Source organism: Phoxinus phoxinus, assembly GCF_949152265.1.
Source record: "Phoxinus phoxinus genome assembly, chromosome: 12".
Classification (NCBI taxonomy): domain Eukaryota; kingdom Metazoa; phylum Chordata; class Actinopteri; order Cypriniformes; family Leuciscidae; genus Phoxinus; species Phoxinus phoxinus.
In genome coordinates, this window is record NC_136887.1 from 36,260,298 (window position 1) to 36,285,043 (window position 24,746).

At 48.2% G+C, this 24,746-nt stretch overlaps 1 protein-coding gene across 4 annotated transcripts in view; it reads left to right on the forward strand.

Annotated features, from left to right (window-relative positions):
• Positions 1-24,746, forward strand: part of evc (EvC ciliary complex subunit 1) — a gene marked incomplete at its 5' end in the record, with an annotated part of 36,583 nt that overhangs the window by 9,341 nt on the left and 2,496 nt on the right. For 2 of the 4 annotated variants that reach the window (XR_013799745.1, XM_079630605.1), the window contains 14 exons: positions 2,388-2,471; positions 4,685-4,893; positions 4,991-5,063; positions 5,870-5,929; positions 5,997-6,398; positions 7,189-7,341; positions 12,333-12,537; positions 12,850-13,001; positions 13,293-13,391; positions 13,757-13,987; positions 16,017-16,126; positions 16,205-16,328; positions 16,694-16,861; positions 18,708-18,828. Coding sequence is in view for 2 of the 4 variants with exons in the window: in XM_079630605.1 (XP_079486731.1) it covers positions 2,388-2,471; positions 4,685-4,893; positions 4,991-5,063; positions 5,870-5,929; positions 5,997-6,398; positions 7,189-7,341; positions 12,333-12,537; positions 12,850-13,001; positions 13,293-13,391; positions 13,757-13,987; positions 16,017-16,126; positions 16,205-16,328; positions 16,694-16,861; positions 18,708-18,828 (2,191 nt within the window). The remainder of the gene's footprint in view (positions 1-2,387; positions 2,472-4,684; positions 4,894-4,990; positions 5,064-5,869; positions 5,930-5,996; positions 6,399-7,188; positions 7,342-12,332; positions 12,538-12,849; positions 13,002-13,292; positions 13,392-13,756; positions 13,988-16,016; positions 16,127-16,204; positions 16,329-16,693; positions 16,862-18,707; positions 18,829-24,746) is intronic. The other 2 variants (XR_013799746.1, XM_079630606.1) reach the window with 1 other exon arrangement.

A 24,746-nucleotide genomic window follows, 5' to 3' on the forward strand; every position in this document is an offset into this window, starting at 1 on the left:
CTGTCGTGTGTTTACATTATACAGATGAAGTTTGAAGCAAATCGGGTAAAAATAAGAGGGTGATTTCAAAGCATTTCGAAAGTGACACACTTCCTGCTGCCAGTTGGTGGCGCTATAACTTTGACTCACAATAGTCACATCCATGTGATCGGCCTCTTACAGCGAACACACTGCTGAAGTTTCATCAAGATCAGTTAATGTATGAGGATGTTATAACACACTTCCTGTTTCCAATATTCGCCATAAATTTGTTTCCTCACCACGGCCAAACCGTTCGAGATATCAAAAATCCCCTCGCAACTTTTCATCCTCCATGTCTTGACTTCATGCACACCGAGTTTCGTGGTGATTGTTTGAATCGTCTAGGAGGAGTATTTTAAATTCCATTGCATGTGTTTTTTAAACTACGCCAAATAGCCGACTTCCTGTTGGGCTGGGGTAAAAAGTCAGAGCATGAAGGATATATGAACCGATGAGATCTATAAGTGTACCGAGTTTCATATTATTCCACGCAAGCGTGTTTGATTTATGGACCAAGTTTTCGGACCCCGTTCCAGGGGGCGCTGTCGAGCCCCCCTGCCACGCCCGGGTACCAGCTTCAGTCCGGCTCTAATGGCCGCGGGTTCTGACCAGTGTGCAAAGTTTCAAGAGTTTTTGAGCATGTTAAGGCCCCCAAAAGTGGCAAAAACCTTGAAAAAAAATTTATTATAAAGAAGAAGAAGAAGAAAAACAAAAAACCCTTAGAAGAACAATAGGGCTCTGCGCCCTTTCAGGGCTTGGGCCCTAATTAAGCATGCTACATAAAATATAAAAGCAACAATTATTAATAACACTTACAGGTTGTGATACGGAGGAGGAAGCTGATGCAAATACACTTGGAACTGAACCTTCCTTCAATATCAGCCGCCTCGCGAATCCAAGTTTGATTGCATTTAAAAAGCAATCGTCTTCAAAATGACGCGAACAAAGCACAGGCTCGGACTATACTTCTGTGGTATAGTTATATATATGAATTGTAGCCACTTAGTCTTCAAATGCTCCTCCTTGGGCAGATGAAAAAAGTTTGCTTTTGAGCCGCACTTCAAAACACAGCGTCTCGTCGCCATGATATTTTCCCTGCTGGCCTTGGAGCGCAATAAGTGGGCGTATCGTATTCAAATAACTTGACAAGTTGACGTCATCTAGTCAGAGAAAAAGCTTCGGTCTTCTAACGATTCATAAAAATGACTCAGAGTCGACTCTCACTTTTGAAAGACAATAACTTTATATACGGTGCACTTTCATATTTCAAACTTTGCAGGATGTTTTTGTTCACTTAGATCTATGTTACACACTACATGAAAGGTAAATTTCAAAATTCCATAATAGGTGCCCTTTAAAGCGTATTAATAACACCACATAGACACATAAACTACATTAAAAACTGGATTTACACCACAGGGGGACTTTAAAAAGAAAGAAAATCATGAATTGCTATGAGGTTTAATGTGGTGATTAAACCGCAAAAAGCTGATGTTTGTATGAAATAGACACTGAGAGTCAAACACTCAGACCAGAGATTTTCAGTTGCCAACATTTCCTAGCATTACTGTCACCTCAAGTTATCTCAGCTGTATATGACATTCTTCTTTCAGACGAACACAATCAGAGTTATATTAAAAAGTATCCTGGCTCTTCCCAGCTTTATAATAGCAGTGGATAGAATAGATTAAAGCTCTATCCATCAAACAATAGATAGATGCACTTTTATGATGGACAGATGCACTTTTATGATGGACAGATGCACTTTTATAATGGACAGATGCACTTTTATGATGGACAGATGCACTTTTATAATGGACAGATGCACTTTTATGATGGACAGATGCACTTTTATGATGGACAGATGCACTTTTATGATGGACAGATGCACTTTTATGATGGACAGATGCACTTTTATAATGGACAGATGCACTTTTATGATGGACAGATGCACTTTTATAATGGACAGATGCACTTTTATGATGGACAGATGCACTTTTATGATGGACAGATGCACTTTTATGATGGACAGATGCACTTTTATGATGGACAGATGCACTTTTATGATGGACAGATGCACTTTTATGATGGACAGATGCACTTTTATGATGGATAGATGCACTTTTATGATGGATAGATGCACTTTTATGAGCATCAATCTGATGGTTGCAATCCACTGCTATTATAAAGCTTGGAAGAGTCAGGACATTTTTTAATATAACTCTGATTGTGTTCGTCTGAAAGAAGAATGTCATATACACCTCGGATGACCAGAAGGTGGATAGTTCCTACTGATGTGTGTCTGTGTGTGTTATGTGTGTGTGCGCAGCTTCACTGAGGAGAATCTCTTCTTCTTCTTCTCTCAGGGTTCGCAGTGGACGGTCAACAGAGATGTGGCTGCGTTTGCCCTGAAGGCCAGAGTGATCTACCCCATCAACCAGAGATACAGGGTGTGTGTGTGTGAGTGTGTGAGTGTGTGAGTGAGTGAGTGAGTGAGTGTGTGAGTTTGAGTGAGTGAGTGAGTGAGTGAGTGAGTGAGTGAGTGAGTGAGTGAGTGAGTGAGTGAGTGAGTGAGTGAGTGAGTGAGTGAGTGAGTGAGTGAGTGAGAGTTTGTGAGTGAGAGTTTGTGAGTGAGTGAGTGAGTGAGTGAGTGAGTGAGTGAGTGAGTGAGTGAGTGAGAGTTTGTGAGTGAGTGAGTGAGTGAGTGTGAGAGTGAGTGAGTGAGAGTTTGTGAGTGAGTGAGTGAGTGAGTGAGTGAGTGTGAGAGTGAGTGAGTGAGTGAGTGAGTGAGAGTTTGTGAGTGAGTGAGTGAGTGAGTGAGTGAGTGAGTGAGTGAGTGAGTGAGTGAGAGTTTGTGAGTGAGTGAGTGAGAGTTTGTGAGTGAGTGAGTGAGTGAGTGAGTGAGTGAGTGAGTGAGTGAGAGTTTGTGAGTGAGTGAGTGAGAGTTTGTGAGTGAGTGAGTGAGTGAGTGAGTGAGTGAGTGAGTGAGAGTTTGTGAGTGAGTGAGTGAGAGTTTGTGAGTGAGTGAGTGAGAGTTTGTGAGTGAGTGAGTGAGTGAGTGAGTGAGTGAGAGTTTGTGAGTGAGTGAGTGAGAGTTTGTGAGTGAGTGAGTGAGTGAGTGAGTGAGTGAGAGTTTGTGAGTGAGTGAGTGAGTGAGTGAGAGTTTGTGAGTGAGTGAGTGAGTGAGTGAGTGAGTGAGTGAGTGAGTGAGTGAGTGAGTGAGAGTTTGTGAGTGAGTGAGTGAGTGAGTGAGTGAGTGAGTGAGTGAGAGTTTGTGAGTGAGTGAGTGAGTGAGTGAGTGAGTGAGTGAGTGAGAGTTTGTGAGTGAGTGAGTGAGTGAGTGAGTGAGTGAGTGAGTGAGTGAGTGAGTGAGAGTTTGTGAGTGAGTGAGTGAGTGAGTGAGTGAGAGTTTGTGAGTGAGTGAGTGAGTGAGTGAGTGAGTGAGAGTTTGTGAGTGAGTGAGTGAGTGAGTGAGTGAGTGAGTGAGAGTTTGTGAGTGAGTGAGTGAGTGAGTGAGTGAGTGAGAGTTTGTGAGTGAGTGAGTGAGTGAGTGAGTGAGAGTTTGTGAGTGAGTGAGTGAGTGAGTGAGTGAGTGAGTGAGAGTTTGTGAGTGAGTGAGTGAGTGAGAGTTTGTGAGTGAGTGAGTGAGTGAGTGAGTGAGTGAGTGAGTGAGTGAGTGAGTGAGTGAGTGAGAGTTTGTGAGTGAGAGTTTGTGAGTGAGAGTTTGTGAGTGAGTGAGTGAGTGAGTGAGTGAGTTTGTGAGTGAGTGAGTGAGTGAGTGAGTGAGTGAGTGAGTGAGTGAGAGTTTGTGAGTGAGAGTTTGTGAGTGAGAGTTTGTGAGTGAGTGAGTGAGTGAGTGAGTGAGTGAGTGAGTGTGAGAGTGAGTGAGTGAGTGAGTGAGTGAGTGAGTGAGTGAGTGAGTGAGTGAGTGAGAGTTTGTGAGTGAGTGAGTGAGAGTTTGTGAGTGAGTGAGTGAGTGAGTGAGTGAGAGTTTGTGAGTGAGTGAGTGAGTGAGTGAGTGAGTGAGTGAGTGAGTGAGAGTTTGTGAGTGAGTGTGAGAGTGAGTGAGTGAGTGAGTGAGTGAGTGAGTGAGAGTTTGTGAGTGAGTGAGTGAGAGTTTGTGAGTGTGAGAGTGAGTGAGTGAGAGTTTGTGAGTGAGTGAGTGAGTGTGAGAGTGAGTGAGTGAGTGAGTGAGAGTTTGTGAGTGAGTGAGTGAGTGAGTGAGTGAGTGAGAGTTTGTGAGTGAGTGAGTGAGTGAGTGAGTGAGTGAGAGTTTGTGAGTGAGTGAGTGAGTGAGTGAGTGAGTGAGAGTTTGTGAGTGAGTGAGTGAGTGAGTGAGTGTGAGTGGGAGAGTGTGAGAGTGTGTGAGTGTGAGTGAGTGAGTGAGTGAGTGTGTGAGTGTGAGTGAGTGTGTGAGTGAGTGGGTGTGTGTGTGTGTGTCAAGTCAAGTCACCTTTATTTATATAGCGCTTCTTACAATACAGATTGAAAAATCTATTTGATTATCAAAGCAGCTTCACAGTGATAACATGAAAATAAATAATACAACAAGTTTGTTCTAGAAGAAAATTGCGTCATCGTCCACCTTAAGTAAGGCAGATAACTAATATTGTTGAATATTAAATGTCAACTAAGTGTGTGTGTGTGTGTGTGTGTGTGTCAGCCGTTGGCGGATGGAGCCTCTAACCCCTCTCTGCACGAGCCGCCCAGGCGTCAGGACTCCGCCTCCTCGCTGGGTGATGATTGGCCGAGCCACGAGAGGGAGGATGATGACAGCGGTCAGTTCGTCTCCTGCGACCCCTCGTCTAAAACACACGCCAGTCACGTGTTCAGGAGAGTCCAGCATTACCCACAAACCCCCTGCCACTCACGGTCAGTGACACACACACACAGTCCTAGATTTACCTGCAGAAACTGAGCAGGTGTAGGAGCCAGTGAAGGGTTAATCAGGGTCACATGGTGTGTGCAGGGTCAGTCTGGTGTGTGTGACTCTAGAGGAACTGCAGCGACACACGTCACGCCTGCAGCAGGAGAAGCACACGGTATGACTCATATATCATCATCATCATCATCATCATCATATATTCCCCAGTTTAAACGCTCTGAGTATTCCCCAGTTTAAACGCTCGGAGTATTCCCCAGTTTAAACGCTCGGAGTATTCCCCAGTTTAAACGCTCGGAGTATTCCCCAGTTTGAACGCTCTATAAGCAGAAGGTCTGGTCACAGTACACGGCGGGTTTGATCGTCTGGTGTTGTGTTCATGTATTCATCGGCTGTGTTATCTTGCCTTGTAGGTATTACTATAATTGTTACCTACGGTAATATATGCTGTGTATTTAAGATATGTTTGTGTTTTTTCACACGTGCGAACACCGTTACTGTGAATTTCTGTTTTGATATTATCATCTTTCTGTGAGATGAGATTGTCGGTTAGGCTCCGCCCCCTGTGCGTGGAACCGCATCTCATTAACTTTTAAAGGATTTGGACTCTAAAATGGTGCGTTTTTCTCAGCCCCCCAAAAATGACAATTTAAACATGCTGTAAAAAAATAATCTGTGGGGTATTCTGAGCTAAAACTTCACATACACACTCTGGGGACATCAGATCTTGTGAAAAGGGGCTTAATAGGTGCCCTTTAATTGAAGAATAGTGCATATTTATATTATTTGATGAAATACTATAAAACCAACCTATGAGTTAAATGTTGGTTTTGTCTGGATTGTTGTATGCATAAGAAAAAATATGCAGGATTTCTTGATTTGAAGTTCTACTTTTGATTTGAAGTTGAACTAATTCTTTAATTTAACATTATAATAAAATAAATATCTTTGTGGATTCTGCCGCAGATGTTCCTGCATGTTCTGCGTGTGTTGCTGGACGAGAGAGAACACGCTGACATCATCAAGGTGAGACGCGTGAGGAAAATCATGTGTTCAATGACCTGCTGCCGTTTCACACTGACCCTCTGTGCAGGAGGCGGAGCTTCTGGCGAGAGGCGTGTCTGTGGAGGAGGGGGCGGAGTCAGGCGCTGTGCAGGCAGCGGAGCTGCGGGCGAGAGGCGTGTCTGTGGGCGAGGGGGCGGAGTCAGGCTCTGTGCAGGAGGCGGAGCTGCGGGCGAGAGGCATGTCTGTGGACGAGGGGGCGGAGTCAGGCTCTGTGCAGGAGGCGGAGCTGCGGGCGAGAGGCGTGTCTGTGGACGAGGGGGCGGAGTCAGGCTCTGTGCAGGAGGCCGAGCTGCTGAAGAGAGGAGTGTCTGTGGACGAGGGGGCGGAGTCAGACTCTGTGCAGGAGGGGGCGGAGTCAGGCTCAGTCACATGTTCTGTAGAGGAGGTGGAGAAGGCTGGACGGGAGCAGCTGGAGCGATCACTGCAGACGGTAATCTCAAACACAGCAGAAACAGATACAGCGCACAGGATGGGAGGTTTATTGTTAGTTGTTATTATTAAAGAGATTATAATTAAAGAGATTATTACAGTTATTATTAAAGGTGACAGAGTATGCCCCTTTTACAAGATGTAATTTAAATGTATGGTGTCCTCAGAATGTGTGTGTGAAATTTCAGCTCAAATTACCCCACAGATCATTATTATTATAGCTTGACAAATTTACCCCGTTTTGGGTGTGAGCAAGTTTTTGTGTGTCGCTTTAAATGCAAATGAGCTGCAGCTCCGCCTCCTTTCAGAAAAGGACGGAGCCTTTACACAAGCTTCAGAAACTCCGGCAATAACAAAACAGGCCAATCTCGCTCATCCAGAATCTTACACAAGTGTCCACAGTTCCTGAGGTGTTTATAAGACAGCGCTGACATGTTCTGGTCACTAGTGTTCAGTCTGTGCTCAACAGAACAGTTTCATGCTTTGCTGGATCTTCTGCCGTCGCGTTAGAACTGGTCTCTGCTGTCGCCTGAGGAACCAAATGATGTGCCGTGTGTGTAAACGTGCAGATTATGGTCCGGTAATATTATAATAAGATCCTCTTCATACGTCAGAAGGGGAGCGAAATCTGATTGGCTTATTTTTAGACATGCTTGCAGAGAAAGGCTCAACAAAATTCGTCACTTTTAATGTTTTCTGGGTTGCTAGAAGCACCAGGGACCCGATTATAGCACGGAAAAAGTAAAATTTTCATGATATGTCCCCTTTAATTATTGTGTGTGTGTGTTCAGGCTGTGAGTTTTGCACAGCAGCTGCAGCGGCTCGGGCAGAGTCTTCAGCACAGGTTTTCCCGGGATGTTTCAGAGGAAATGATGCGTATCATCATGGGATGCCTGGGACCAATGGAGGAGGTTCTGTCTGAGGTTCAGGCGTCAGTACTGCAGGTGACAATCACACACTACAGTCACACTCACACACACACACTACAGTCACACACACACACACACACACACACTACAGTCACACACACACTCACTACAGTCAGTTGGTCTCACACACACACACTACAGTCACACACACACTACAGTCACACACACACTGCAGTCACACACACTACAGTCACACACACTCCAGCCACACACACTCTACAGTCACACTCACTGCAGTCACACACACTACAGTCACACTCACTGCAGTCACACACTCTACAGTCACACCCTACAATCACACACACTACAGTCACACACACTACAGTCACACTCACTGAAGTCACACACTCTACAGTCACACACACTACAGTCACACACACACACACACACACTACAGTCACACACACACACACACACACTCACTACAGTCAGTTGGTCTCACACACACTACAGTCACACTCACTGCAGTCACACACTCACTGCAGTCACACACACTACAGTCACACTCACTAGTCACACACCCTGCAGTCACACACACTGCAGTCACACACTCTACAGTCACACCCTACAATCACACACACTACAGTCACACCCTACAGTCACACTCACTACAGTCACACCCTACAGTCACACACTCTACAGTCACACTCACTGAAGTCACACACTCTACAGTCACACTCACTACAGTCACACACACACTCACTACAGTCAGTTGGTCTCACACACACACACACACACTACAGTCACACTCACTGCAGTCACACACTCACTGCAGTCACACACACTACAGTCACACTCACTAGTCACACACCCTGCAGTCACACACACTTTAGTCACACACTCTACAGTCACACCCTACAATCACACACACTACAGTCACACCCTACAGTCACACTCACTGAAGTCACACACTCTACAGTCACACACACTACAGTCACACTCACTGAAGTCACACACACTACAGTCACACTCACTGAAGTCACACACTCTACAGTCACACACTCTACAGTCACACCCTACAATCACACACACTACAGTCACACCCTACAGTCACACTCACTGAAGTCACACACTCTACAGTCACACACACTACAGTCACACTCACTGAAGTCACACACACTACAGTCACACTCACTGAAGTCACACACCCTACAGTCACACCCTACAGTCACACACTCTACAGTCACACACACTACAGTCACACCCTACAGTCACACACACTGCAGCCACACACACTACAGTCACACCCTACAGTCACACACACTGCAGCCACACACACTACAGTCACACACTCTACAGTCACACCCTACAGTCACACACACTACAGTCACACCCTACAGTCACACACACTGCAGCCACACACTCACTGCAGTCACACACACTAGTCACACCCTACAGTCACACACACACACACACACACTACAGTCACACTCACTGCAGTCACACACTACAGTCACACTCACTGCAGTCACACACTCTACAGTCACACACACTAGTCACACCCTACAGTCACACACACTACAGCCACACACACTACAGTCACACTCACTGAAGTCACACACTCTACAGTCACACACTCTACAGTCACACACACACTACAGTCACACCCTACAGTTACACACACTACAGCCACACACACTGAAGTCACACACTCTACAGTCACACTCACTGCAGTCACACACACACACATTAGTCACACTCACTGCAGTCACACACTCTACAGTCACACACTCTACAGTCACACACACTACAGTCACACTCACTACAGTCACACACTCTACAGTCACACACACTACAGTCAGACACACTACAGTCAGACCCTACAGCCACACACACTGCAGTCCCACACTCTACAGTCACACACACACACTACAGTCACACTCACTACAGTCACACACTCTACAGTCACACTCACTGCAGTCACTCACACACTGCAGTCACACACACTGCAGTCACACACACTGCAGTCACACACACACTGCAGTCACACACACTACAGTCACAACCTACAGTCACACTCACTGCAGTCCCACACACTACTCCCACACCCTACAGTCACACACCCTAGTCACACACACTACAGTCACACTCACTGCAGTCCCACACCCTACAGTCACACACTCTACAGTCACACACACTACAGTCACACTCACTACAGTCACACACTCTACAGTCACACACACTACAGTCACACACACTACAGTCAGACCCTACAGCCACACACACTGCAGTCCCACACTCTAAAGTCACACACACACACTAGTCACACTCACTACAGTCACACACTCTACAGTCACACTCACTGCAGTCACACACACACTGCAGTCACACACACTACAGTCACAACCTACAGTCACACTCACTGCAGTCCCACACACACTACAGCCACACACCCTACAGTCACACACCCTACAGTCACACACACTACAGCCACACCCTACAGCCACACCCTACAGTCACACACAATGCAGTCACACACTCTACAGTCACACTCACTGCAGTCACACACCCTACAGTCACACTCACTACAGTCACACTCACTACAGTCACACTCACTACAGTCACACTCACTACAGTCACACTCACTGCAGTCACACTCACTGCAGTCACACACTCTACAGTCACACTCTACAGTCACACTCACTGCAGTCACACACACTACAGTCACACTCACTGCAGTCACACACACTACAGTCACACTCACTACAGTCACACTCACTACAGTCACACTCACTACAGTCACACTCACTACAGTCACACTCACTACATTCACACTCACTAGTCACATACATACACACTCACTACAGTCACACAGACTACAGTCACACACACTACAGTCTCACACACCAGTCACACGCACTACAGTCACACAAACTACAGTCACACACACTACAGTCACACTCACTACAGTCACACTCACTACAGTCACACACTCTACAATCACACTCACTACAGTCTCACACACTCACTACAGTCACACTCACTGCAGTCACACACACTACAGTCACACACACTAGTCACACTCACTACAGTCTCACACACTACAGTCACACTCACTGCAGTCACACACACTCTACAGTCACTCACTACAGTCACACAGACTACAATCACACAAACTACAGTCACACACACTACAGTCTCACACACCAGTCACACACACTACAGTCACACACTCTACAATAACACAAACTACAGTTACACACACTACAGTCACACACACTACAGTCACACACAAACTACAGTCACACACAAACTACAGTCACACACACCACAGTCTCACACACCACAGTCACACACTCTACAATCACACAAACTACAGTCACACACACTACAGTCTCACACACCAGTGACAAACACTACAATCACACAAACTACAGTCACACACACTACAGTCACACTCACTAGTCACACTCACTAGAGTCTCACACACTACAGTCACACTCACTACAGTCACACACACTGCAGTAACACACTCTACAGTCACACTCACTACAGTCTCACACACTAGTCACACCTTACAGCCACACTCACTACAGTCACACTCACTACAGTCACACTCACTACAATCACACAAACTACAGTCACACTCACTACAATCACACACACTACAGTCACACGCACTACAGTCACACACACTACAGTCACACTCACTAGTCACACTCACTAGAGTCACACTCACTACAGTCACACACACTGCAGTCACACACTCTACAGTCACACTCACTACAGTCTCACACACTAGTCACACCCTACAGCCACACTCACTACAGTCACACTCAGTCACACAAACTACAGTCACACACACTACAGTCTCACACATTACAGTCACACTCACTACAGTCACACTCACTACAGTCACGCAAACTACAGTCACACACACTACAGTCACACACACTACAGTCACACACACTACAGTCACACAAACTACAGTCTCACAAACTACAGTCTCACACACTACAGTCTCACACACTACAGTCACACTCACTACAGTCACACACACTACAGTCACACAAACTACAGTCACACACACTACAGTCACACACACTACAGTCACACAAACTACAGTCACACACACTACAGTCTCACACACTACAGTCACACTCACTGCAGTCACACACACTGCAGTCACACACACTGCAGTCACACTCACTACAGTCACACTCACTACAGTCACACTCACTACAGTCACACTCACTACAGTCACACTCACTACAGTCACACACACTGCAGTCACACACACTGCAGTCACACACACTGCAGTCACACACACTGCAGTCACACACACTGCAGTCACACACACTGCAGTCACACACACCGCAGTCTCACACACCGCAGTCTCACACACCAGTCACACACACTACAGTCACACACACTACAGTCTCACACACCACAGTCAGTCACACACACTACAGTCACACTCACTACAGTCACACACACTGCAGCCACACTCACTACAGTCACACACACTACAATCACACAAACTACAGTCACACACACTACAATCACACAAACTACAGTCACACACCCTACAGTCACACACACTACAATCTCACAAACTACAGTCACACACACTACAATCACACACACCACAGTCACACACACCACAGTCACACACACTACAGTCAAACTCACTACAGTCACACTCACTACAGTCACACACACACACACTACAGTCACACTCACTACAGTCACACACACTACTGTCACACTCACTACAGTCACACTCACTACAGTCACACTCACTACTGTCACACTCACTACAGTCTCACTCACTACAGTCACAATAACTACAGTCACAGACACTACAGTCACACTCACTGCAGTCACACACACTACAGTCACATACACTATCACACTACATTCACACACACACTACAGTCTCACACACTATATCCCACACACTATCGCACTACAGATCACACACTGCAGTCACACACACTACAGTGTTCACGCTGCGCTCAGGCTAATGCTAAGGTTGAGCTCAGGCTAATGCTAATGTTCGATAGATGCTGATTGACAGGATCGAGTGCTGGCAGGAAGTGAGCGACTGCCTGAGAGGAAGGACCACCCTCCTGAAACTGGAGGCGGAGCTTATGGTGAAAGCCACGATCCAATCAGTGGAGCAGCTGAGATGTGATGGCCAGCTGGACACACAGATTCTCAGTGACTTCCAGACTGCGGTTAATGAAGCAGTGGAGCAGAGTGCTGACGGTACGACACACACACACACACACACACACACACACACACACACACACACACACACACACACACACACACACACACTGACCCCGCATCTGAAATCAATTTAAAGGAATAGTTATCTTAAAAATGAAAATTCTGTCATCATGGACCCCATTGACTTCACTAGAACTAAATGATTAACTCTAAGTTGTCTCTCTGGGTTCGGTCATGTTCATATAGAATGCCACCTTAGATCTTCAAGTGATGTTGCATCAGCAGATCTTAAACATATTCTTAAATTTGTAATCCCACATTAACGTGATGTTCTGTGGCCTGCAGCGATCAGACGTCAGACGGACACACTGGCGCTCGAGCTCGTTCAGAAGATCTGTGGGAGGAGGAGGAGGATGATGAAGACTCAGAGCTGCGAGTGGAGTCGCGTGTCACACACACACTCACACACACACACAGACGCCCGACTCATGATGAAGGTGAGAAACACACGGCAGCGTCACACCTGCTGTAGAGACCTGTCTCACTGCTCACCTGTCTGTCTGCGCAGGCCTTTGTCTGTCTGTCTGCTCACCTGTCTGTCTCACTGCTCACCTGTCTGTCTGCGCAGGCCTTTGTCTGTCTGTCTGCTCACCTGTCTGTCTGCGCAGGCGTCTGTCTGTCTCACTGCTCACCTGTCTGTCTGCGCAGGCCTTTGTCTGTCTGTCTGCTCACCTGTCTGTCTGCGCAGGCGTCTGTCTGTCTGTCTGCTCACCTGTCTGTCTGCGCAGGCGTTTGCGGAGCTGCAGGCGAGACACTGGCGTCAGAGGAGAGAGTTTGAGCTGCAGCAGGACAGCAGAATCACTGAGGCTCTGTGTGAACGCTGGGCGGTCAGTATCATATTCATAATCTATCATAATCTATAATCGTCGATCACTGAGGCTCTGTGTGAACACTGGATGCTCAGTAATCCTCGATCATATAGAACCTTTCAGAACCTCAGCGTCGTGGCCCAAAAATGACAAACAGAAGCCCAAGAAACCCCAGAAGAAGTCGATGAGCTTTATTTCTGCAGCGCTTTATACGGTTCAGCGTCATGTTTAGCTGCGGATGGATGCCGCTAATCATGTTCACTACATACGACCGCAGATATTCCCTTATTATTTGATGTAATGTTGACCCGCAATATTATACAACCCATGTGATGTGTATATCAGTAATGTGTGTGTGTGTGTGTGTGTGTGTATCCACACAGAGCTTGTTTGGTCAGAGCCGTGGACGCTTGGCTGATTTGTGCGCAGAGTTAGTCCTGAGCAGCATCACTGCAGGCCCCGCCCCCTCTACAGGCTCCGCCCCCTATGAAGACCTCTGCCAATCAGTGCTGAAGAGCGTGAAGCTCACCGTGACCAATCAGATGCAGCGAGAGGAAGCCCACGCCCACACACACCTGCGCAGGCTCCGAGAGCAGCTGCAGCGCCGCAGACAGGTCTCACTGTTGATGATGTTGTGTGTTGATGATGTTGTGTGTTGATGATGTTGTGTTTTGTTGATGTTGTGTGTTGATGATGTTGTGTGTTGTTGATGTTGTGTGTTGATGATGTTGTGTGTTGATGATGTTGTGTGTTGATGATGTTGTGTGTTGATGATGTTGTGTGTTGATGATGTTGTGTGTTGATGATGTTGTGTGTTGATGATGTTGTGTTTTGTTGATGTTGTGTGTTGATGATGTTGTGTTTTGTTGATGTTGTGTGTTGATGATGTTGTGTTGATGTTGTGTGTTGATGATGTTGTGTGTTGATGATGTTGTGTTTTGTTGATGTTGTGTGTTGATGATGTTGTGTGTTGATGATGTTGTGTTTTGTTGATGTTGTGTGTTGATGATGTTGTGTGTTGATGATGTTGTGTGTTGATGATGTTGTTTTTTGTTGATGTTGTGTGTTGATGATGTTGTGTGTTGATGATGTTGTGTGTTCATGATGTTGTGTGTTGATGATGTTGTGTTTTGTTGATGTTGTGTGTTGATGATGTTGTGTTTTGTTGATGTTGTGTGTTGATGATGTTGTGTGTTGATGATGTTGTGTTTTGTTGATGTTGTGTGTTGATGATGTTGTGTGTTGATGATGTTGTGTTTTGATGATGTTGTGTGTTGATGATGTTGTGTGTTGTTGATGTTGTGTGTTGATGATGTTGTGTGTTGATGATGTTGTGTGTTGATGATGTTGTGTGTTGATGATGTTGTGTTTTGTTGATGTTGTGTGTTGATGATGTTGTGTGTTGATGATGTTGTGTTTTGTTGATGTTGTGTGTTGATGATGTTGTGTGTTGATGATGTTGTGTGTTGATGATGTTGTGTTTTGATGATGTTGTGTGTTGATGATGTTGTGTGTTGATGATGTTGTGTGTTGTTGATGTTGTGTGTTGATGATGTTGTGTGTTGATGATGTTGTGTGTTGCTGATGTTGTGTTTTGTTGATGTTGTGTGTTGATGATGTTGTGTTTTGTTGATGTTGTGTGTTGATGATGTTGTGTGTTGATGATGTTGTGTGTTGATGATGTTGTGTTTTGATGATGTTGTGTGTTGATGATGTTGTGTGTTGATGATGTTGTGTGTTGATGATGTTGTGTGTTGATGATGTTGTGTGTTGATGATGTTGTGTGTTGTGTGTTGATGATGTTGTGTGTTGTGTGTTGATGATGTTGTGTTTTGTTGATGTTGTGTGTTGATGATGTTGTGTGTTGATGATGTTGTGTGTTGATGATGTTGTGTGTTGATGATGTTGTGTGTTGATGATGTTGTGTGTTGATGATGTTGTGTGTTGATGATGTTGTGTGTTGTTGATGTTGTGTGTTGATGTTGTGTGTTGATGATGTTGTGTGTTGATGATGTTGTGTGTTGATGATGTTGTGTGTTGTTGATGTTGTGTGTTGATGATGTTGTGTGTTGTGTGTTGATGATGTTGGGTGTTGATGATGTGTGTTGATGATGTTGTGTGTTGTGTGTTGATGATGTTGGTTGTTGATGATGTTGTGTGTTGATGATGTTGTGTGTTGTTGATGTTGTGTTGTTGATGTTGTGTTGATGATGTTGTGTGTTGATGATGTTGTGTGTTGATGATGTTGTGTGTTGATGATGTTGTGTGTTGATGATGTGTGTTGTGTGTTGATGATGTTGGGTGTTGATGATGTTGGGTGTTGATGATGTTGTGTGTTGTTGATGTTGTGTGTTGTGTGTTGATGATGTTGTGTGTTGTGTGTTGTTGATGTTGTGTGTTGATGATGTTGTGTGTTGATGATGTTGTGTGTTGATGATGTTGTGTGTTGATGTTGTGTGTTGTGTGTTAATGATGTTGTGTGTTGATGATGTTGTGTGTTGTTGATGTTGTGTGTTGATGATGTTGTGTGTTGATGATGTGTGTTGTGTGTTGATGATGTTGGGTGTTGATGATGTTGGGTGTTGATGATGTTGTGTGTTGTTGATGTTGTGTGTTGTGTGTTGATGATGTTGTGTGTTGCAGGTTTGGATGGATGACGAGGCTTTGACTCGCTCGTGTCTTCATCACTTCGGGGAACAGCAGCGAGCCGTCGTCATGGCGATGGTGTCCAGGCACTCAGATATGCAGATGAGGTGAGCATGTGATGCAGTGATTGAGCCCGTCATTGGCTGGCCTGATTGATGATTGACACATGACCTGGTTGATTGCAGGCGTGCTCATATAGACGAGCAGCAGCTTCTGTTGATCCTGGAGTTTCAGAGGATTTTAGCCGCGCGAGGTTTTTACCTGCGGTTGATGAACGAGATGAAGCTGAGCATACAGTCGGACACACAGGTGAACTCACACACACACACACACACACACACACACACACACATTAACACTAACACACACACACACACACACACACATTAACACACACTAACACACACACACACGCACACACACACACGCACACACACACAGTCGAGTGCAGTATCTGCCAGCAGTGAGTGATCCGTGTGTAGTGTGTGTAGTGTGTGTGTAGTGTGTGTAGGATTGTGGGTAAAAGTAGTGAGCGAATGTAAGGAATGATGTCGTTCACTCAGAATTCGGACACCACTACAAAATGGCCGACACCCTGTAGTGCACTCTACAGTGGATAGGGAGCGGTTTCAGACACAGCCACAGACCCATGTTGAGTGTTGTGTTGTGTGCAGGACTCCTCTGTCGCCTTGGAAACGGTCTCCTGTGCAGAGGCTGTGATTGGTCAGAATCTCTTACACGAGCTGGAGGCGTCGGCTGAGATGCTGCAGGGACACGCCCACCTCCTGCTAGGCCACGCCCTCTCCCGGGCCACACGCCTGCAGATCGACACACACCAGAAGGTCAGTGAGTTGCAGTGATGTGGCGATGTCACTGTAGAGAAAGACTACACGCCTGCGCACATATACAGTGCTATGCATAAGTTTAGACACCCATGCTAAAGTTGACTAAAAAGAGGAATAAAAAATCATCTTTTGGAAATTGAACTTAATGCCTTAATTTAAAAAAATAGGAAAAATCCAACCTTTAAGGACACCAATTTTCTTTGTGAATGAATAATGTATCGTAAATAAATAAATGTTCTTCCTTAAAATACAGGGTGCATAAGTCTGGACACCCCTCTGTTAAATCCCCATAGAGGCAGGCAGATTTTTATTTATAAAGGCCAGTTACTTCATGGATCCAGGATACTGTGCGTCCTGATAAAGTTCCCTTGGCCTTTGGGATTAAAATAGCCCCACATCATCACATACCCTTCACCATACCTGGAGATTGGCATGGAGTACTTTCCATAAGATCATCTCTCAATGCAAATCAAACCAGCTATTAGGCTAACTGAAATAAACCATGCTAATCTCCAGGTATGGTGAAGGGTGTGTGATGATGTGGGGCTATTTTAATCCCAAAGGCCAAGGGAACTTTATCAGGACGCACAGTATCCTGGATCCATGAAGTAACTGGCCTTTATAAATATAAATCTGCCTGCCTCTATGGGGATTTAACATGGGGTGTCTAAACTTATGCATAGCACTGTATATGCAAACGCTCATATCTATAGACTGAACACGGTGCATGTGCACCGGCACCGTTTTCACGGATTCACGTTTTTGAAGTTTACACGGAGATAATCAAGTTTTTTTATTTTTTATTCAAGGCTTGCACCTTGGAACCAAAGAATTTCTTCATGCCTTAAAATATTTCTTGAGTGTAACTCGACACCCTTGCTTTATTTAGTGTACGCGGTTCTATGAATATGCAAATGAGCCCCGCCTCCACTCACTCACTCAGCTCAGAACACCTGATCCACTCGCTCAACTTTACTGTAGTAAACGCTGCACAATAATATCGCACACCAGTAATTAATATGATTAGCCTTTGGTTTGACTCGTTCTCATATAGCTAATAATGTGTTGCTAATGAAACCGTTCCCGACCGTATCTCAGAGTCAGACAGCCTTCTGAACATCCTTAGAAACGCATTGACCAACTCAGAACATCAGTGGAGAAAGGCACACATCATAACATCGTAATATACGTCATATACATAATTCACCCGCTATATTGCTAAAAGTACCCGATTTATCATATCAACAGAAAAATATACCGCGATAACCTGCTTCTCTGCTTCAGAGCATAGTTAATGATATGTTAAGCCCCGCCCCCTCGTGATCTGATTGGTCAAGGTAGTGTGTGACGTCAGAAACACCAGCGATTTTAAACCGTGTTTTTGAGACTGTCTTTGGTTCACTGCAGTTTTAGGCAGAAAATACTCAGCAATGCTGTCCACTTATGAACTTACACATGGTGTGTGTTAAAGCAGATTAATAACTCCACATACACTACATTAACAGCTGGAGTTACTCCACAGGGGGACTGTAAACTCCGCTTAAGTGTCGCATCGCGAATCTTTCGATTCATTAGTAAATTAGGTTATTATATTAGCATGACTGCTGCTAGTCGACAAAACCTCATAACCACAGATTTAGCTTTCTTCTCCTCTCTTATGTTCCACAACTCATTCATAATTCATAATTCTGTTATTGATCTGTAATCACTCTTGTCTTCTGTAGAGCTGCTGAATCTAGAGTTTCTATGAAACAATATTGTTGTTGCTCCAGTGTGTGTGTGTGTGTGTGTGTGTGTGTAAATCAGGTGTGACGCGTGTGTTCATCATGTGTTTGGCCTTTAGGAGCGGTTGATGGACGCGGTGTGTGAAAGTGTGTGTGTGACTCGGGATTGTGTCGAGTCTCTAATCCAGGAATATTACTGTGGGATCCGGAGCAGGAGGAGGACACACAGCAGAGCCACCGGTACACACACACACACACACACACACACACACACACACAACAGAGCCACCGGTACACACACACACACACACACACACACACACACACACACACACACACACAACAGAGCCACCGGTACACACACACACACACACACAGCAGAGCCACCGGTACACACACACACACACACACACACAACAGAGCCACCGGTACACACACACACACACACACACACACACACACACACACACACACACACACACACAGCAGAGCCACCGGTACACACACACACACACACACACACACAACAGAGCCACTGGTACGTACACACACACACACACACACACACACACACACACACACACACACACACACAGCAGAGCCACCGGTACACACACACACACACACACACACACACACAACAGAGCCACCGGTACACACACACACACACAGCAGAGCCACCGGTACACACACACACACACACACACACAACAGACCCACCGGTACACACACACACACACACACACACACACACACACACACAACAGAGCCACCGGTACACACACACACACACACGTACACAACAGAGCCACCGGTACACACACACACACACACACACACACAGCAGACCCACCGGTACACACACACACACAACAGACCCACCGGTACACACACACACACACACAACAGAGCCACCGGTACACACACACACACACACACACACAGCAGAGCCACCGGTACACACACACACACACAGCAGAGCCACCGGTACACACACACACACACACACACAACAGAGCCACCGGTACACACACACACACACACACACACACACATAACAGAGCCACCGGTACACACACACACACACACACACAGCAGAGCCACCGGTACACGTACACGCACACACAGCAGAGCCACCAGTGTACACACACACACACACACACACACACACACAACAGAACCACCGGTACACACACACACACACACAACAGAGCCACCGGTACACACACACACACACACATAACAGAGCCACCAGTGTACACACACACACACACACACACACACAACAGAGCCACCGGTACACGTACACGCACACACAGCAGAGCCACCGGTGTACACACACACACACACACACACACAGACCTGACTTGTAGGCCACAAGTTCATGAACTGTGGTGGTCTTGGTGATGGCTTGCAGGCGGCGGAGGTTAAAGAGGTTCCCGTCCAGACGAAGCTGCAGGTAAACGCCCTCGCCGGGGCCGGGGCTGAGGGAGTTGCGGGAGCAGAGGGTGAAGATCACTGGAGCCAGCACACACACACACACACACACACACACACACACACACACACACACACACACACACACAGCCCTGCTTCACTCCAGCCTGCACTGGAACGGAGGGGGATTGAGATGTACCCACAGTCACACGAGCCCTCGGTAATACTTTGACCCTCGGTAATACTTTGACCCTTGGTAATACTTTGACCCTCTGTAATACTTTGACCCTCTGTAATACTTTGACCCTCTGTAATACTTTGACCCTCGGTAATACTTTGACCCTCGACCCTCGGTAATACTTTGACCCTCTGTAATACTTTGACCCTTGGTAATACTTTGACCCTTGGTAATACTTTGACCCTCGGTAATACTTTGACCCTTGGTAATACTTTGACCCTTGGTAATACTTTGACCCTTGGTAATACTTTGACCCTCTGTAATACTTTGACCCTTGGTAATATTTTGACCCTCTGTAATACTTTGACCCTCTGTAATACTTTGACCCTCTGTAATACTTTGACCCTCTGTAATACTTTGACCCTCTGTAATACTTTGACCCTCGGTAATACTTTGACCCTCGACCCTCGGTAATACTTTGACCCTCTGTAATACTTTGACCCTTGGTAATACTTTGACCCTTGGTAATACTTTGACCCTCGGTAATACTTTGACCCTTGGTAATACTTTGACCCTTGGTAATACTTTGACCCTTGGTAATACTTTGACCCTCTGTAATACTTTGACCCTTGGTAATATTTTGACCCTCTGTAATACTTTGACCCTCTGTAATACTTTGACCCTCTGTAATACTTTGACCCTCTGTAATACTTTGACCCTCTGTAATACTTTGACCCTCGGTAATACTTTGACCCTTGGTAATACTTTGACCCTCGGTAATACTTTGACCCTTGGTAATACTTTGACCCTTGGTAATACTTTGACCCTTGGTAATACTTTGACCCTCTGTAATACTTTGACCCTTGGTAATATTTTGACCCTCTGTAATACTTTGACCCTCTGTAATACTTTGACCCTCTGTAATACTTTGACCCTCTGTAATACTTTGACCCTCTGTAATACTTTGACCCTCGGTAATACTTTGACCCTCGGTAATACTTTGACCCTCGACCCTCGGTAATACTTTGACCCTCTGTAATACTTTGACCCTTGGTAATACTTTGACCCTTGGTAATACTTTGACCCTCGGTAATACTTTGACCCTTGGTAATACTTTGACCCTTGGTAATACTTTGACCCTTGGTAATACTTTGACCCTCTGTAATACTTTGACCCTTGGTAATATTTTGACCCTCTGTAATACTTTGACCCTCTGTAATACTTTGACCCTCTGTAATACTTTGACCCTCTGTAATACTTTGACCCTCTGTAATACTTTGACCCTCTGTAATACTTTGACCCTTGGTAATATTTTGACCCTCTGTAATACTTTGACCCTCTGTAATACTTTGACCCTCTGTAATACTTTGACCCTCTGTAATACTTTGACCCTCGGTAATACTTTGACCCTCGGTAATACTTTGACCCTCGGTAATACTTTGACCCTCTGTAATACTTTGACCCTCGGTAATACTTTGACCCTCGGTAATACGTTCCCTGCCACAGAGAGCAGGGATATGCCACGGCTGTTTCCACAGATGGACTTGTCACCCTTTTTCTCGTGGATGGTAACAATGTGTGAGTTTCCAGCCTTGTGGAACAGTGTTTTGTGCCCATATTATCGGGATGGGTTGTGTAGGCTTTTGGCTGAGCAGATACCTGCCTTTCTTTAGAGCCTCTGCAGGGACTCCATCAGGACCAGCAGACTTAAGCCCCTTTCACACAGATTCCGGAAAATACACGGATAATGTAACCCGGGATCGTTTGATTTTGGTTCATTCACACTGCCAGTGATTTTCCGGGATCTGTGAGTGCGTTCACACACATCCCGGTAAGATCCTGTAAAGACAGGATGAGACGTGTAACGTACGCGTCGAGAACATGTACACTAGCGCACCGCGTCCCGCTCCACAGAGCTGGCGAGCGCTCTCAGCTTCCGCGCGGATATGAGGAGCTCCTGGGCTCGGCTTCGCTCCTGTTTGCAGACATGTTTTCATTCTTTCTTTGTTGATGACGAACACAAACTTTCTAGAGTTGCGCGATGGCACGAGCGCCATCACTACGCCACTCCCCTTACGGCCTTGATCCTGGCTTCTACATTTACATTTATGCATTTGGCAGACGCTTTTATCCAAAGCGACTTACATTGCATTATCCTATACATTTATACATAGGTATGTGCAATCCCCTGGGATCGAACCCACAACCTTACGTTGTTAACGCAATGCTCTTACCACTGAGCTACAGGAAAGCCATGCTTCTGTTCACACAGGGCGCGTTCCGGGACTGATCCCGGCAATGTTACTAGGTCCCCAACCCGGAATCAATCCCGGGATGTGTTTGCGTTCACACAGAAGCACTCTGGCAATTTCGCTGCAGTTTCCCGGGATCAACGCGCTGTGTGAAAGGGGCTTTATGGTCCTCGAGGCTTCGTACTGCTGCGAGGACTTCTGAGAACCTGGGAGGGTCAGCAAGCTCATGCACAGGCGGGGGCTTTGGGAGGGTCACCTCACGGGGACCGGGACCACCGCACGGGGACCACCTCACAGGAACCCCCTCACAGGGACCACCGCACGGGGACCACCTCACAGGGACCACCGCACGGGGACCACCTCACAGGGACCACCGCACGGGGACCACCGCACGGGGACCACCGCACGGGGACCACCGCACGGGGACCACCTCACAGGGACCACCGCACGGGGACCACCGCACGGGGACCACCGCACAGGGATCACCTCACAGGGACCGGGACCACCGCACGGGGACCACTGCACAGGGACCGGGACCACCTCACAGGGACCACCGCACAGGGACCGGGACCACCGCACAGGGACCACCGCACGGGGACCGGGACCACCTCACAGGGACCACCGCACAGGGACCGGGACCACCGCACGGGGACCACCGCACAGGGACCGGGACCACCGCACGGGGACCACCGCACGGGGACCACTGCACGGGGACCACCGTACGGGTACCGGGACCACCGCACGGGGACCGGGACCACCTCACAGGGACCGCCGCACGGGGACCACTGCACGGGGACCACCGTACGGGTACCGGGACCACCGCACGGGGACCGGGACCACCTCACAGGGACCGCCGCACGGGGACCACTGCACGGGGACCACCGCACGGGGACCGGGACCACTGCACGGGGACCACCGCACGGGGACCGGGACCACCTCACAGGGACCACCGCACAGGGACCGGGACCACCTCACAGGGACCACCGCACGGGGACCACCGCACGGGGACCACCGCACGGGGACCACCGCACGGGGACCGGGACCACCTCACAGGGACCGCCGCACGGGGACCACTGCACGGGGACCGCCGCACGGGGACCACCTCACAGGGACCACTGCACAGGGACCGGGACCACCTCACAGGGACCACCGCACAGGGACCGGGACCACCTCACAGGGACCACCGCACGGGGACCACCGCACGGGGACCACCGCACGGGGACCGGGACCACCTCACAGGGACCACTGCACAGGGACCGGGACCACCTCACAGGGACCGGGACCACCGCACGGGGACCGGGACCACCTCACAGGGACCACCGCACAGGGACCGGGACCACCGCACGGGGACCACCGCACAGGGACCGGGACCACCGCACGGGGACCACCGCACGGGGACCACCGCACGGGGACCACTGCACGGGGACCGGGACCACCTCACAGGGACCGCCGCACGGGGACCGGGACCACCTCACAGGGACCGCCGCACGGGGACCACTGCACGGGGACCACCGCACGGGGACCGGGACCACTGCACGGGGACCACCGCACGGGGACCGGGACCACCTCACAGGGACCACCGCACAGGGACCGGGACCACCTCACAGGGACCACCGCACGGGGACCACCGCACGGGGACCACCGCACGGGGACCGGGACCACCTCACAGGGACCGCCGCACGGGGACCACTGCACGGGGACCACCGCACGGGGACCACCTCACGGGGACCGGGACCACCTCACAGGGACCACCGCACAGGGACCGGGACCACCGCACGGGGACCACCGCACAGGGACCACCGCACGGGGACCACCTCACAGGGACCACTGCACAGGGACCGGGACCACCGCACGGGGACCACCGCACAGGGACCACCTCACAGGGACCACTGCACAGGGACCGGGACCACCTCACAGGGACCACTGCACAGGGACCGGGACCACCTCACAGGGACCGGGACCACCGCACAGGGACCACCGCACGGGGACCGGGACCACCTCACAGGGACCACCGCACAGGGACCGGGACCACCTCACAGGGACCACCGCACGGGGACCACCGCACGGGGACCACCGCACGGGGACCACCGCACGGGGACCGGGACCACCTCACAGGGACCGCCGCACGGGGACCACTGCACGGGGACCACCGCACGGGGACCACCTCACAGGGACCACCGCACGGGGACCGGGACCACCTCACAGGGACCACCGCACAGGGACCGGGACCACCTCACAGGGACCGCCGCACGGGGACCGCCGCACGGGGACCTCCTCATGGGGACCAAGGC